Below are 14923 nucleotides of genomic sequence, written 5' to 3'. Positions count from 1 at the left end.
TGTTTAATACTTCGACACACCAAACAGCACATGCCCACAGTCCCTGGGCTCAGAGCTTGGGCATCGGTCAAGAGAAAGACGCACATCGAATGAACTATGGTCATTCATTACTACGGGCAAACGACCCCGGGCTCATGGGAGGACCAGGGACAGTTTCGTTTGCGCATGTGAAGAGAACCCACAGCGAACATGAGATGGACAAGCTTGATGATAGGCTATTTTGTCCATGTACAGGTCAGCACCTCATTTCATAGTCAGCAGAGATATCCATCAGGCATCTTCGGAATGTTATACCCCTAGTGTTCGTTGCTTTCATATACCTATCTGGTGGCTTATTTTGGTTCCAGGTCTCCCATGCCACTCACGAGCCACTGTGTGTTGACAACAAAGACTCTGTGAGGACTAAGAAAGATGTTGAAAATGAGGTCCCACGAGTTGTTGTACGGTGATCACGAAGCGCTCGACCAATCATAGACACCTTCTCGGTGCATTCCAGTGCGCTTACTGCGGCCGAGCTTCCAAGCCGGCTCCGTCCAGGGGAGACCCGATCCCACCTCGCCCACTCCGGGGCGCGCCGAAAAGATGGGGAAGTGGAAACCCGATCAGGCCTTAACGAGTCGCGTGCCGAGGCATCCCAAATTAGCGGAGAGCTGCACCACGGCACCTGCCCGACGAAACATCGCCCAATCGACATCAATGACAAGCATTTGCGCCCGCACAACAGCAGAAACTCCCACTTACAACTACGCGATGTAATCCATCCAAGTTCAACCGCCACTTTCTCCCACCCGAACGACCTTCAACTCTGGTGTCGGCATCCTTCTCCCTGAGGCATACATCATATTGCTCCGATCTTCAACAGTTCAGCTCGCCCTCGGAGTTTCAGCGGCCCACCGATTGCGATTCCCGACCGGTGTGAGCCAGTCTCCAAAGATCATCCACCAACAGAACCCCTTTGTTACGCTTTACGAATCAACGTTTTATACCCCCAACGACCCAACTGACGCGCTTTACGACCACAATTCGCTTTGCCACTGCAATTTCCAGCCATATACCCATCGATAGACACATCGTACCAAGCGCGATCGTAGTAGCATTTGTCACCACATACTATTGTTATCATACCTATACCAGCTATACAAATAATAATTTGATTTATCGGCGACGCTACATACACCATAAAGATGGCAGACTCAATAGGTACGCTCGTTTTTGCGCCAGGCTATACCCACCCTTCGTAACTTCTTTTTCATCTTCGAGGCAAACATTCAGCTGACGTTTCCCCCTTTTCCTTCAGACCGGGTGTTTGTTCATGCCCTCAACACCGTAAAAAAGATACCCAAAACTGGCGCCGCCCGCCCGCCTCCCGGCGACCGCATGCGACTCTATGGTCTCTACAAGCAAGCCATGGAGGGCGACGTCGACGGGGTGATGGAGCGGCCCAGCGCCGCGACGGCCTACGGGGCCGCACCCGAAGACATTGCGCGCGAGCAGGACAAGTGGGACGCGTGGAACTCGCAAAAGGGGCTGTCGCGCACCGAGGCCAAGCGGCGCTACGTCGAGGCGCTGATCGAGACGATGCATCGATATGCCAACAACACGCCCAACGCGCTCGAATTGGTTGCTGAGCTCGAGTTTGTGTGGAATCAGGTCAAGAATAATAGCCCCAGCGAGCAGTCGCTTGCTGGTGGCGGGCTTCAGCAGCAGCAGCAACATCCACAGTATAATAATGGAGGGAACGGAGGTAATTATGGGTATGGCAGTGTTGGTCCATACGGCCAAAGCCCAGGAACGGGTGTGAGAAGGTTCCAGCACCCGCTGAGCGGGGCGGAAGGAGGGCTGAGAGTGTTGAGTCCAATGAGCGAGGAGGACGAGTCGGAAAGGAGGGTGAGGGAGGAGGCGGAGCAGGAACTCTTGGGTGGCGATGAGTTTCCGGGCGAGTATGCGAAGCGCAACGACAAACGAACTAAGAGGATGGAGAGAGTGATCGTGAGGCTGTCGGCCGAGATCGCGGCGCTGAGGGAGCAAATCTCCTCGGGAAGGGAGTGGAAGACGCGCAAGGAAAAGAGCTTCACCAACTGGCTTGGATGGTGGTTTTGGGTGCTCGTGAAGCACTTTGTCATTGACCTGTTCATCCTGGTGGTGCTGCTGATCTGGATGCGCAAGAGAAAGGATAGAAGGTTGGAGGATTATGTGAGGGGAACATTGAAGCTGGCGAGGGAATATGCAAGAATGATCTTGCCATCCCGGTGAGGTCTACAAAGCAGTAAAAGAGCGGGAACTTGAGCAGTATCCGCCGTGGAAACGAAGAAGATACTAAAGACGGGACGTATGGTTGCACATTGTTTGGTTAGCACACCAACCCGCACATATACATGTGACATTGGATAAAAACATGTCCAAGTCGTTGACGCATTATCACTGGCGCATTGTTGCGCCGTTGGCGTTTGGATGAGCAAGCTTGAAGGTGGCACAAGTTGAGGTTGTATTTTGAAAATTTCACTTTCGTATTCAAATTTAAGATTTCACCAAAATATCTGATAACTTCAAAGGTGATGTGGTCCAAGTTGTATGTTGACGTTAAAATTCAATAATGTGGGCTATGGCCTGCACCTAAGTACGCCAATAGTCTCCTTCAGATAAATTTGCCAGGATATTGAGGTTATTATTGGCCATCTCAAACCGTAAAATATTTCGACGACACTCATCTCATCATCACAAACCAGCCAGAGGATCCGGTGACTACCACAAGGTGTGAATTCTCTATATCAGCCAACATCGGCAGGCCAATGCACAGACCATATCAACTCTGGTATAGCTTTGATCTCATCGTATGTTTTTGACGAGTGTCGAACGCAATTCTCTTTCTGAACTACAATAGCAGTTGCTAACGACATTCTCGCCATCAGGAAATTCGTCAACTATATTTGAACAGAACCAAAGCCGTCTTTGCTGAATCAAACCCAGCCAAAGAAGTTACCGCGAAAGACACATCACTCCTTTGTCCCGCTCCATATATCAAGCTGTCACAATGTCCTCACATTCGAATCGTCGACCGGGTGCCCATCCCACCGGCGGCGGACAGCATCAACCTCAACCCCCGACACTCCGACCCTCTCAGCAAATTCCGCATCTCGTCAACGTGGCACCCAGCATGTTTGTTCCCCTCAGAAAGGAGGACGTCGAACCACCATCCGAAGACGATGAGCCAAGCCAGCGGATCGCACGTTTGAAGCGCATCATCGAGACCATTGACTACCACACCGCCGCCGTCAAGGAGAACTACATGTGGATGTTTGAGCGGGAGATGCGCCGGTACTCGCTTGACGCCGCCGAGCGTGAAGAGGAGTTCAAGCTTCGCGATCTGCACCCACCGGGCCCAGCAGAGGCGGAAATCGACGCCGTGTTCGCCAGCATGGAGAGGCCGGCCCCCGAGGGATTTGACTACAACGATCCCAACAATCCGTTCAACGTCAAACATCTGCCGGAGCTCAACCCGCAGGAGGTCATGCCGCGCGATGTCTCGGTGAGGGAGAAGGCCATGATGGATATCCTGACGGTGGTGGACTCGGGCAAGAACGAAATCGATGGGTACCAGAATCACATGAAGAACTTGAGGAGCACCTACGTCGAATTGCTGGGGAGGGAGCAGGAAAGGCTCAGACAGGCGGCGTTGAGGCCGGAGGAACGGACTCGGGTTCAAGATGCGCCCATGGGTTGATATCTTAGGTATCACCACATGCTGCCTGCCATCATGTAGAGGTTCGACATGGATACGAGCCCGTGGAGGAGATGAGCAGCAGCTGTGAGAAGCTGGAATCGGGCCCCAAATAGTCGCCAAATGAACATAGAGCAGACCATCTACTATTTTGCTTGCAGCCTGCTTAAGCAAGGCCATTTTTGTCGTGACGAGATGTGGCAACCGGCGGTAAGAATCACTGCTCAAAGAGGCCCCCGAAGGGACATCTAGCGTGTATCCATAAACGGAGCCAAAGAATATCTATCTAGGACACATGATAGAGGGGAACACTCGTAGAGCTTGCAAAATCCATACCCGAAAGCGTGGACGATGCGAACCAATATCCCCCTACAATAAGTGGCCATGGTACAATAATGAGAGAAAAAGATCAAAAAAAGAGGAAGCGCGGCAGCTGGCCGAGCTTTTAAAGGAGTTTGAAAATCTCAAAAGTGGGCTTACAAATTGAGCATTCTGATTGGTCGAAGCTCTGTACAACGGGCAGCTGGTGGCGTCAGCTCCTCACTTCTTGCCGGGACGGCAGGGCGGAACCCACTGCACCGACCACTCGACTGGCAGAGTGGCAGGTCCGTCGTCCCAACTCACAGCACAGACCAGACGACTGTCATTGCCGACCCGACATAACGTACAAGCAGGCGCTTGCTGGCTGCAGGCATATTGCGATACACTCAACCTACCTATACTATCTCGACCTCCAACTCTCCCTCCGACCGCCGTCGAGACGACGACACACGATGTTGAGGTCGACATTGTCCCGTTCGGCTTGGCGGACTGGCAGGCATCAGGCGGCCAGGAATGCCAGCCGTGCCTTTTCGGCCACAGCTCAGAGACCCGCAGAGGTCGAGCTCACAATTGGTATGTCTCCATCCAGACCTCCACCACATGACTAGCATACACCGTGTATGATCCCCGTACCCGTCGGCGCCGATACTGACTCGTGTCTCCCGTATCTTACAGATGGAAAGAAGGTCTCTATCGAGGGTGAGCACTCACAATGCGCTGCGTCGCAAGTCCTGGCTACGGAAATGGGGAGGAGGGGGTCGCTAATACTCGAGGAAACCAACAGCCGGATCGGCCTTGATCCAGGCTTGCGAAAAGGCCGGCGTTACCATTCCCAGGTATGCGGAAAACGGACCCTGAATCACGGATACTGCCCGTAGAGGTTCTTGCTGACTGTCTTGCAGATACTGTTATCATGAGTACGTCACATACGGTTTCGCCCCGCTCTCCCAAACTTATTGCAGCTCCAGTCACTCCAGCAGGCGTCAGCCCTACGAAGACCGACTGACAAATGTGTAACTTCCTAGGAAGCTCATGATTGCGGGCAACTGCCGCATGTGCTTGGTCGAAGTCGAAAAGGTCCCGAAGCCCGTCGCGTCGTGCGCATGGCCCGTCCAACCCGGCATGGTCGTCAAGACCAACTCGCCCCTGACACACAAGGCGCGTGAGGGTGTGATGGAATTCCTGCTCGCAAACCACCCCTTGGACTGCCCTATTTGCGACCAGGGTGGTGAGTGCGATCTCCAGGACCAGTCGATGCGCTACGGCGGCGACCGCGGTCGGTTCCACGAAATCGGCGGGAAGCGAGCGGTGGAGGACAAGAACATGGGTCCCCTTATCAAGACCTCCATGAACAGGTGTATCCAGTGCACGAGATGTGTGCGGTTCGCGAACGATATTGCCGGCGCCCCGGAACTGGGTTCGACGGGCCGTGGCAACGACCTACAGATTGGTACCTACCTGGAGAAGAACCTCGACTCTGAGCTTTCTGGTAACGTCATCGATCTCTGCCCTGTCGGTGCTTTGACCTCGAAGCCGTATGCTTTCCGTGCACGCCCCTGGGAGCTGAAGAAGACGGAATCGATCGACGTTCTGGACGGCCTAGGCTCTAACATTCGCGTCGACACTCGTGGCTTGGAGGTGATGCGCATTCTTCCTCGCCTCAACGACGAGGTTAACGAGGAGTGGATCAACGACAAGACTCGCTTTGCCTGCGATGGTCTCAAGACCCAGCGTCTTACCATTCCCCTGGTCCGAAGAGAAGGAAAGTTCGAGCCGGCGTCATGGGACCAGGCTCTGACTGAAATTGCCCACGCTTACCAAACGTTGAACCCCCAGGGCAATGAGTTCAAGGCTATCGCTGGTCAGCTCACCGAGGTTGAGTCGTTGGTTGCCATGAAGGACCTTGCCAACAGGCTCGGATCGGAGAACCTTGCGCTGGATATGCCCTCGGGCAACAAGCCTCTCGCCCATGGTGTTGATGTCCGCTCTAACTATACCTTCAACTCCAGCATCGTTGGTATCGAGTCTGCTGATGTTATCCTCCTAGTTGGTACTAACCCGAGACATGAGGCCGCTGTACTCAATGCTAGGATCCGTAAGCAATGGCTGCGCTCTGACCTTGAGATTGGCGTTGTTGGCCAGACCTGGGATTCGACTTTCGAGTTTGAGCACCTTGGCACCGACCATGCTGCCCTCCAGAAGGCGCTTGAGGGCGACTTTGGCAAGAAGCTCAAGTCGGCCAAGAACCCCATGATCATTGTGGGCTCTGGCGTCACCGACCACGGCGATGCCAATGCCTTCTATGAGACCGTCGGGAAGTTTGTCGACAGCAACGCTTCCAACTTCCTCACTGAGGAGTGGAACGGCTACAACGTTCTCCAGCGCGCTGCCTCCAGAGTCGGCGCCTTCGAGGTCGGCTTCACTGTTCCCTCCGCCGAGGTTGCCGAGACAAAGCCCAAGTTCGTCTGGCTCCTCGGCGCCGATGAGTTCAACGAAGCCGACATCCCCAAGGACGCCTTCATTGTCTACCAGGGCCACCACGGTGACAGAGGCGCCCAGATCGCCGATATTGTCCTCCCTGGTGCTGCCTACACCGAGAAGGCTGGCACCTATGTCAACACCGAGGGCCGTGTGCAGATGACCCGCGCTGCTACCGGCCTTCCCGGTGCCGCCCGCACGGACTGGAAGATTCTTCGCGCTGTGAGCGAATACCTTGGCGTCCGCCTTCCCTATGACGATGTCGCTCAGCTTCGGGATCGCATGGTCGAGATTAGCCCTGCTTTGTCGTCTTATGATATCATCGAGTCTCCCTCGTTGCAGCAGCTCAGCAAGGTGCAGCTGGTTGAGCAGAACCAGGGCGCCACCGCAAGCAACGAGCCCCTCAAGAAGGTCATCGACAACTTTTACTTTACCGACGCCATTTCCAGAAGGTTCGTTTTTTTTTTCCTGTCTTCTTTCATCAGATGTAACGCAGTATCCGCTAACCACCTATCATCTCACAGCTCCCCAACCATGGCCCGCTGCTCAGCCGCCAAGGAGACAGGCGATCCCCGAACCAACTTCATGGCTCCGGGCATGGAGGAGGATAGACCCATGGGTCAGATCGCCTATGGTGCATAGATAGACATTGGAAAGGCGGAGGGAAAGGCAAGGTAAAGGGGGCTTATAATGAAGACGACAGACAGACACAGTCGAACCAACAGACACTGGACCACAGTACAGGACATATATAAGACACATCAAAAAGGAGAGGAGGGAGGGAGTTTGTTCTCTATTCGCTTTCTTCCTCTCGTTTTTGGTTGTTCTTACCGCACGCATTCCAGCTGCTGCAAGTTGTTTTTAGAAGAATGATGAGAGACATACAGAGTTTTGTTCTTGCTGTTTGAATTGTCTGTCTCCTACCCAGTTGCTTCGCTTTTTATGTGCTTGTGTATATTGAAGGAATGAGGTTGTTTTGGTTGTGGGTAGAGGTGTGCACGTTAAGAGCCAGCTCGGGAATATCAAGGCTGCAGTGAGTGAAGTGGGAGATGCTCTCTAATGATCATCGTTCGCAATGTGATTTGTACTACTCCTTTATCCAGTTGTCTTTGACCGATTTCAATCTAAATCCAACCAAAAACTACCCACACATAGGTACACTACCAATATCTTCGAAGTCTTTTCATTACAACTGAAGTCTTCCAAGCCCTTGAAACAAATCTCTATCCAATGCTCAGATAGTTTTCTTCTACCTGGCCCCTTTCCCCAGGGCCTATATACCCCCCAAGTTCAGTTCTTCCAACAACTTCCAGTAGCCAACGTGGTTGGTAGGTGTGCTGGGAGCCAGAAAACGCGTGGTGAGTGTTTTCGTAGGTCTGCAGCTGGCCTCGAGTTCGACTCCAGGCTTGGGCAGCTGAGCTTTTTGTCTTTTTCCTTTTTCCTACTGCTTCTTCAGCTTTCATTTTCTCTACTTTGACCAACCAACGTTGATCGTGTTCATCTTTTATGCTCCGGACGCCTACTTATTATTCAACGGAGATTGCAAAATTGGTGCCCTTGAGCGACTGAAGCCCTCATCAGGCTCTGTGTCAGACCGCTGGCTGAGAATTGACTGTTTCGTTTCGGCGCGGTAGCTAAGGTAAGGTAGGTTAGTACGTAAATTGAGTACGAGTGAGCGAACTGGAGAGGCATTGACTCATTCGGAGCCGTTGTGGACAATTTTCTTGCAAATTAACACTGCCAATGCAATCACGGGCGTCACTCGAAAGGTTGAGGCACCTATTTGTTGTAGTAAAATGAACCAAAAGATGAGGGATGAATAGAACGAACAGGTAAACGTGCTTCTACTAAGTTCCGGATAGTTTACAGGTTTGGCGGACACTTTGATTGCCTCGAGATTGCGGGCACTATGTGGCTGTAAAGAGGTGTATGTGTGGGTAAGTCTCTTCGCAGTCACACGTGAAGGGGAGAAGTCACAGCCTAAGATAAAATGAATTTCAACACAATGCGCAATGCCTCAATTAATTTCAAGGACTCAAATCTATATGCGCCAGAACGTGATGCATGTCTTCCCACAAAGCCATGTATAAACAACGCCAGTGAGCTGAGCATTGCCATCTGCTCATTATTATCCCTCTGCCAATGGACTGCCACATCCACTCAAGAACCTCCCATGTCTTTTGATTTGCCAGATCATGATAAAGGGTCTTCTATCAGGGAAAACGTGCAGAATTCCCATAGCGAGCATTGCCATCTGCCCCTTTATATATACGCAAATAGTAAAGCTTCTGCCGAAAACTCCCTCTATACAATGCTATGCACTCCTTGCTCACTGTGCAGCAACATCATCTTCTTGCCCGTGATGGGACGAGAGCTCATCATCTGGTTGGGATACTTCACTTGGTTTGACAACAGGAAATGACGTCTAATCATGAAAATACGATCAGTCATGATATGCGCCGCGCTCTTGGAGTTGGTCAAGCCGTCAGGGATGGAGACTGACTAGGCTTCCATCTTCTGCGGCTGCTCTTGCTGTTGGTCTGCCTCCTCCTCCTCCTCAGGTGGGAGGGGAGGGAATTCACGATCGATCAGGACCTCGGTAGTGACGGGGTTCGCGGCAGCAGCGCCGGAAGAAGCCTGCTGCTGCTGCTTCTTCTCCCAAGGCTTCTGAGGAGCTTGCATCTTTCCGATGGGGGAGATACCCTAGAGGAGAGTAAGAGGCAGAGTTAGTGTCCTTTCAACGTTTCGTTCCTTTCCGTCAGGTTTGAAGTCTTCCTTTTACTTCCAGCTACACATTGTTCCACCGAAAACGGGGCAGTTGTATCTGAAGGCAAATACAAGATAAAAGAAGTAGATAGAGACTCACAGGCTGCCTAACAACCGTATTGGGAATATCCTTAATGCCAGGGACCGGCGTCCCATTCGTGATGAGCTCGATGATGGTATTGAAACGCTCCGGGTAGGGAGCGTTGCCATCAGCACCTCTTTCCGCGCCATCGGCGTCACCATCATCGGCCTTTTTGAGCAGATCCACCTTGGGAGCCTGGACTTGCCAAGCGGGTAGGTCGTCATCTGATGCTGAAGCAGGGGTGGTGCCCATGAGCTGCTGGATCTCGGCGAGCCTGTCAACTAGCTGGGCGTCGACGGGTGAGTTGGGAATCTGTGAGTGCGAGGGCGCTGAAGAAGGTGACGAAGAAAGAAGATAGTTCTCGTAGGCGGACCGGTCGATATCGATGTTGAAACGGGACTTGTACCACCAGACGCGGGCTTGGAGAGAGATGCCGAGAGCCTTTTGGCGCTCGAAACCGTTTGAGAGAGGGCCCAGCATGGCTACCAGTCCTTGCTGTGATGATGACGGTAGCGGTCAGTCTTTGGGCTTGAAAGCCGTTATATGGTGAGCGGTACTGAGTGAGGACGGTTTGTGATGTGAGTTCACAGGTGAGGCCTGGGTGAGGCGTCTCACATGGTGACCGCGAATTGACTTACAAGAAAGGAACGGTCCTTGATCCAAGGATAGGCATCGAACTTCTTGAAGGCGGCAACATCATTACCGCCCGTTGACGGTTGTTGTGTGGGAGTCTCCATGTCGTGGTTGTAAAAAGGGAAGGGGTGTCGTCGAGATCCTGCGCGGCCGTCCGCTGAAGCCTCCGCTCCAGGAAGGATGATGGTACCTCTACTGAGAGGAGAGACTACGACGTGACGTCTCGAAGCTGGAAAGGAAGCTTATGCAGCAGACCAGCAGCTGCAATAGCTACAAATGTAACTGTCGTAAAAATTGAGAATAGTACTCCTCAGTGTATCATAAGTGAGTTTCCGGGGTGGGATGACGGAATGAGGTTCAAGTTGTCCGGGATGTCGATGTGGTGGTTTGGGGTCCGGTCCGGGTAGGCAAGTGAGGTCCACTAAAGAACCCCTGTCCCGGCCTGCGCCTGCCTGCTGGAGCTGACCCGTACCCGAGGATGGGCCAGGTGAGCGGAAGTCCAGGCTCACCGGGCAACGAGCACACACCCGATTCTGAGATCCCGTTCCTGCCTCCACACTCCAGGAAGGCACGTTGGGCAACTGACACTGTGCACCCACTGAGCTGCAGCTGTGATACAGCGGGAAATCCACTGAAACTAATCTCAGGAGTCAGGGACGAACGTGCACTGCATTGCCCTGAGCGCCTGCCCTGCCAAAACCGTCCAAAGATTGATGGACACACATTGCTCCGCTTTCATGTTGCTTCCCTTCATTCTCCCGTACAAACGTACTTCCGACCTTTTCAAGTCAAAGCGCTCTTTGCCCCAAGGGAAGATGGGCGATTCAAGACCTGACGAGTAGAACGATATAATAGACCATACCGGCTTTAATATTCTCTCCTCACCATCAGCATCGACCATCTTCGCTCCTTCCACTCAGGACCCCCACCGACCCAGACTGGGCACTGCGAGGGACCTGGACCGTCACCACATCCTCGCTGATAGCGTACCGTATCTCGCACTGGCTTAACCCCGGCGGACGAATCCATCAACACCCACATTCATCACAGTCGCCAAAGACACATCGACCCTTCCATCACTTTTATCTTCTGCTATCCCTCCGTCTTTGGGAAGGAGTAGTATTCAGCCTCAACAGCCATGCGTCGTGCTGCCGTCAAAGCTCTGCGGACGAGCTACCAGTGCACCTTCCGGGGCCTACGAGCTAGCCGTAGGGGATCACCTCTCCCCCTGCTGCAGTCCTCAAAGGCAGCCAGTTCCGGTTCCCCCACAGCTCATTACAATCCCCGTCTCGGCACGGCTACAGCAAGATACCTGTCGTCTACCGGCGCGCGCGACTCGTCAGGTACGCATCACTCGAATGCGAATCCCGAGCCCCTTCGTTCGTCCATGTACGTCCGCGGCGCTTTCGTCACCCTGCTTTCAGGGCTTGTCGCCTACGGTGCCTGGTATAATTCCGGCGACAGCAATAACGACTCTCCGATAGCCTCGACGACTAGCGTCACCACCACCGCTACGGGCGCTGTCCCGACCCGGTCGGTCCTGGTGATCGGAGCCGACGAGTTACACACGGGCACCTTTGTGGGAGACGGCCCTATTTCCAAGACCACGAGCGATAACGAAAGGGTAGTCGAAATGCTGTCCCCCGAGCAAGCGACCCGGAAGCTACGCCAGTACGAGCAGTCGGTCTACGTCAACCGCGGTCAGGGCGTGGTTCGCTATGATGTGTCCCAGTTGCCCAGTAACGATCCGATCGAGGATGATCACGCCGAGAAGATTGTCGAGGTACCCAACAAGGCTCAGAGCAGTGATCCGAGCGATTGGATGTTTTGGGGTGTTTACGATGGCCATTCGTAAGTCACTCTCTTAAGCGGACTACAGTATATAAATGCAGTACGTAGTGAGCGACGGCTAACAAATTGTGTGCAGAGGGTGGACTACATCGGCCAAACTACGCCAGGCACTGATCAGCTTCGTTGCTCGCGAACTCAACGAGACCTACAAGTCTTCTCCGGATCTTATCCCGTCTGCCGCTGCGGTTGAGTCTGCCATCAAAACCGGGTTTACGCGACTGGACGACGAGATTGTGCATCAGAGCGTACAAAGGGTTCTGAAGTCCAACAACCGGCTCGTCGCTGCCGAACATCTGGCCCCAGCCCTATCAGGCTCATGTGCTCTGCTCTCTTTTTACGACAGCAAGGCTAAGCTTCTGCGGGTTGCTTGCACTGGTGATTCGCGCGCAGTGTTGGGCCGCAGATCCGAGTCTGGAAAGTGGACGGCAACTGCCTTGTCAACCGACCAGACGGGTAGCAACCCCGACGAGGCTGCTCGCTTGCGTAGAGAACACCCGGGTGAAGAGCATGTGGTTCGTCACGGTCGCGTACTTGGCGGCCTTGAGCCGACACGCGCATTCGGCGATGCGAGCTACAAATGGAGCCGGGAACTTTCAGAGAAGCTTCGGGAAAAGTTCTTTGGTAGGTCTGTCTCTCCCCTTCTCAAGACACCCCCATATGTCACTGCCGAGCCAGTCGTCACAACGACCAAGATCGAGCCTGAAAAGGGTGACTTTGTGGTCATGGCCACGGATGGTCTGTGGGAGATGTTGACCAACGAGGAGGTCGTTGGGCTGGTGGGCAAGTGGATCGAGAGCCAAGCTGGTAGCAGCTCCAAGTCGTCGGGATACTTCTCCTTCTTGCAAAAGGGTAGCAAGACAGCCCTGCCTGTCGAATCCAGCGAGTCGGAGAAGAATAGCGGCAATAAGACGCCCATTCGTCAGAGACAGTGGGGCGCTACCGGTACGGACCCGATGGAACGGTTTGTGGTTCAGGACAAGAACGTTGCTACACATCTTGTCCGCAACGCCCTCGGTGGAAAGAACCAGGAGCAGGTGTCGGCGCTGTTGACGCTCCCTTCGCCATTTTCGAGGAGGTACCGTGATGATTTGACGGTCCAGGTCATCTTCTTTGGATACGACGGCCCGAAGACTGGCGAGATTGTTGTCAACAAGGAGGCGACGGCTGCGGCTCTGGCTGCCGCGGCCGCTGATGGCAACAAGACGGGACCTGTGAAGCCTAAGCTGTAGGGCGACGATGGCATTTTCAGCTTTGTTGACCTGGTATTGTTTTCCCTCTGATTCGAGCCTACCGAGTGGATTATGGGCTCTGATGGGTAGTTCTCGGCCTGGGCTTGTGATTAGGTACTTTGGCGCATGTCGGATACTGTTTCTATTTGGGCGAGCAAAAGGGAGAGGGGGTGTTCAGGGTAACAGCGATCTCATGACGTTCAACAGATGTATTAGGCATGGCTTTTACGGCAGCGAAGCCATTGGGTATGAATTCACAGCAGCTTAATCCCCAATTCCCATATCTTCAAGCAAGTCCCCATCTTTCTTTCTTTGCCATCCTTCATACGAGCTTAGCCAGCTCAGCCGGAGATTATCTCCAGTTGGGCTGTCATACTCTGATGCAGCCGCAGTGCAGATGGGCCACATGTATGGCTGCACAGAACATACAACTAACAGCCCTATGAATCTTCGTAATACCCAACCCAACCTACGACGCAGAATCTTGGGATGCCACACATTCGAGCAAGAAATGATGTACAACTCATATCCAGTTAATTTTCATATCTCCATGCTCAGGACCCTTTCTGTTATGCAACCTACATGGCGTTTGTTGCACAGCTATGAGGCTATCTGTGAAGGTAACACAGCAGCAGTAAGCCACAAGTTGGGGGGTTCGACCGTCGTCAAATGAAAACCCCTGACCTAGGATGAGCTAAAGTGGAACTTGTTATCTCATCTTGGATGCAGCTGGCCAACAGAAGTTCAAGAGTCTCCAAAACTCCAAAGCCAACTCACAGACGTTGCTTCGTGGTGGATCTGATCTGTTCGGGCCTTTCTTCCCCTCCTGTTCGGGCATGAATGCGTGGGTACGAATATCCTCTTCACATCGACATGAGTAATGAGACAGGTTGGTGGCGAAAGAGTTGCCAGAATCTTGACAAGTTGACAGCATCGAGCTTTGACAGGCAATCTGAATCAGGACCGTTGGGTATCTCATCTCGATGTCTTTTACTAATCCTGTCTTGGCAAACCAGCCATATCTCTGGATCTTGATTGCGGCTCAGCTTGTTTCGCCCAGCCTCCAACCTTTGCTGCTCTTTTTCTGAATCGTGAATGGTTCTAGAACCGATCGCCGGCAAGGGCAAGAACGGCACACACACCCAAAGATAAGTTGAAATAGAAACAAACGTTCACCTCTTTTTCGGGAGTCCGGGAGCTGCGAAACTCGAGAAATCCTACTGAACTCAATGGAGTAGATACGCTAGAGTAGCTTGATGACGTCACAGATTAGCTCCTCCGCTAGCTCCTTTTCAGCTCAAGAAACAACCGCCAAGGAACAAAATGGTGGTCTGTCTCTGGACATGTCAAGCTGTCTGCTGTACATATGTAAAAAGCAATGGAGGACAATGGTGGGGTGAACAACATTCAACAATCAACGGGACGGGATGGACGGGGATAAGACCCAATGCAATGTCAGAATGTCTCTGCAAATCAAATGAATGCGGTGTGTGTGCCCCTCACTTCTCGAGTCTTGTTCCTGTCTTGTCCTCCCCATCGCTCGGTTGCAGATGCCCCTCCATCGGCAGTAGAGGTAGACAGGTAGTACCTAGCAGAGCTACACGCCGACGCAGTACCGGTGGTGGCTCCCGATTACATCATTGACCTTGATCCCGTCTGGCCGTTCATTAACAGCAGGTCCGGCCGACGTGGTCCCGATACCGGGATTTAGGTATGCCCAAGTCCTGCTTCTCGTAGCATTGCCAATACCGCCGTGCATGTCGATAGTGGCAGGTACGTTGTGCCCGCAGCGCAGAAATACCTGCTTCTCCATGACAGCTGTTAGTGCCAGCCTAACAAGTGGAT

At 53.0% G+C, this 14923-nt stretch overlaps 6 protein-coding genes across 6 annotated transcripts; 4 read left to right on the top strand and 2 right to left on the bottom strand.

Annotated features, from left to right (window-relative positions):
- Nucleotides 1–165: 165 nt before the first annotated feature.
- On the bottom strand, nt 166–826 carry B0H65DRAFT_199299 (uncharacterized protein). The gene has a single exon (XM_062821758.1). It carries the CDS (start codon nt 692–694, stop codon nt 362–364), a length of 333 nt encoding a protein of 110 aa, XP_062681818.1. The 5' UTR covers nt 695–826; the 3' UTR covers nt 166–361.
- Nucleotides 827–939: 113 nt separating this feature from the next.
- B0H65DRAFT_199295 (acyl CoA binding protein-domain-containing protein) lies at nt 940–2302 on the top strand. The gene is made up of 2 exons (XM_062821757.1): nt 940–1200; nt 1298–2302. Exons 1-2 carry the CDS (start codon nt 1185–1187, stop codon nt 2251–2253), a joined length of 972 nt encoding a protein of 323 aa, XP_062681817.1. The 5' UTR covers nt 940–1184; the 3' UTR covers nt 2254–2302.
- Nucleotides 2303–3031: 729 nt separating this feature from the next.
- B0H65DRAFT_425830 (uncharacterized protein) lies at nt 3032–3721 on the top strand (the record flags this gene model as incomplete). The annotated part of the gene is made up of 1 exon (XM_062824599.1): nt 3032–3721. One exon carries the CDS (start codon nt 3032–3034, stop codon nt 3719–3721), a length of 690 nt encoding a protein of 229 aa, XP_062681816.1.
- Nucleotides 3722–4860: 1139 nt separating this feature from the next.
- On the top strand, nt 4861–7363 carry B0H65DRAFT_199273 (NADH:ubiquinone oxidoreductase 78kD subunit). The gene is made up of 3 exons (XM_062821756.1): nt 4861–4875; nt 4942–6969; nt 7042–7363. The coding sequence occupies exons 2-3, from the start codon at nt 5072–5074 to the stop codon at nt 7157–7159; spliced, it is 2016 nt and encodes a 671-aa protein (XP_062681815.1). The 5' UTR covers nt 4861–4875; nt 4942–5071; the 3' UTR covers nt 7160–7363.
- Nucleotides 7364–8521: 1158 nt separating this feature from the next.
- Nucleotides 8522–10370, bottom strand: B0H65DRAFT_465871 (uncharacterized protein). Its single transcript, XM_062826828.1, has 3 exons — nt 10004–10370; nt 9384–9860; nt 8522–9220 (listed from the first exon to the last, which is right to left on the bottom strand). Exons 1-3 carry the CDS (start codon nt 10100–10102, stop codon nt 9020–9022), a joined length of 777 nt encoding a protein of 258 aa, XP_062681814.1. The 5' UTR covers nt 10103–10370; the 3' UTR covers nt 8522–9019.
- Nucleotides 10371–10985: 615 nt separating this feature from the next.
- On the top strand, nt 10986–13277 carry B0H65DRAFT_199084 (phosphatase 2C-like domain-containing protein). The gene is made up of 2 exons (XM_062821754.1): nt 10986–11849; nt 11926–13277. Exons 1-2 carry the CDS (start codon nt 11137–11139, stop codon nt 13076–13078), a joined length of 1866 nt encoding a protein of 621 aa, XP_062681813.1. The 5' UTR covers nt 10986–11136; the 3' UTR covers nt 13079–13277.
- Nucleotides 13278–14923: the final 1646 nt, after the last annotated feature.

Source organism: Neurospora tetraspora (genome assembly GCF_033439725.1).
Source record: "Neurospora tetraspora strain CBS 560.94 chromosome Unknown B0H65scaffold_4, whole genome shotgun sequence".
Taxonomy (NCBI): domain Eukaryota; kingdom Fungi; phylum Ascomycota; class Sordariomycetes; order Sordariales; family Sordariaceae; genus Neurospora; species Neurospora tetraspora.
The sequence above is the reverse complement of the archived record's forward strand: the minus strand, read 5'-3'. Positions and strand labels throughout refer to the sequence as shown.

Excerpts from the sequence above, each read along its gene's own strand:
- B0H65DRAFT_199299 (XM_062821758.1), bottom strand. The coding sequence starts at position 694 with ATGTCGATTGGGCGATGTTTCGTCGGGCAGGTGCCGTGGTGCAGCTCT.
- B0H65DRAFT_199273 (XM_062821756.1), top strand. The coding sequence starts at position 5,072 with ATGATTGCGGGCAACTGCCGCATGTGCTTGGTCGAAGTCGAAAAGGTC. Across the intron at positions 6,970-7,041 it reads ACCGACGCCATTTCCAGAAG|CTCCCCAACCATGGCCCGCT; the intron begins GTTCGTTTTTTT and ends ATCATCTCACAG.
- B0H65DRAFT_465871 (XM_062826828.1), bottom strand. The coding sequence starts at position 10,102 with ATGGAGACTCCCACACAACAACCGTCAACGGGCGGTAATGATGTTGCC. Across the intron at positions 9,861-10,003 it reads TCAAGGACCGTTCCTTTCTT|CAAGGACTGGTAGCCATGCT; the intron begins GTAAGTCAATTC and ends TCATCATCACAG. Across the intron at positions 9,221-9,383 it reads ATACGGTTGTTAGGCAGCCT|GGTATCTCCCCCATCGGAAA; the intron begins GTGAGTCTCTAT and ends ACTCTCCTCTAG.
- B0H65DRAFT_199084 (XM_062821754.1), top strand. The coding sequence starts at position 11,137 with ATGCGTCGTGCTGCCGTCAAAGCTCTGCGGACGAGCTACCAGTGCACC. Across the intron at positions 11,850-11,925 it reads GGTGTTTACGATGGCCATTC|AGGGTGGACTACATCGGCCA; the intron begins GTAAGTCACTCT and ends AATTGTGTGCAG.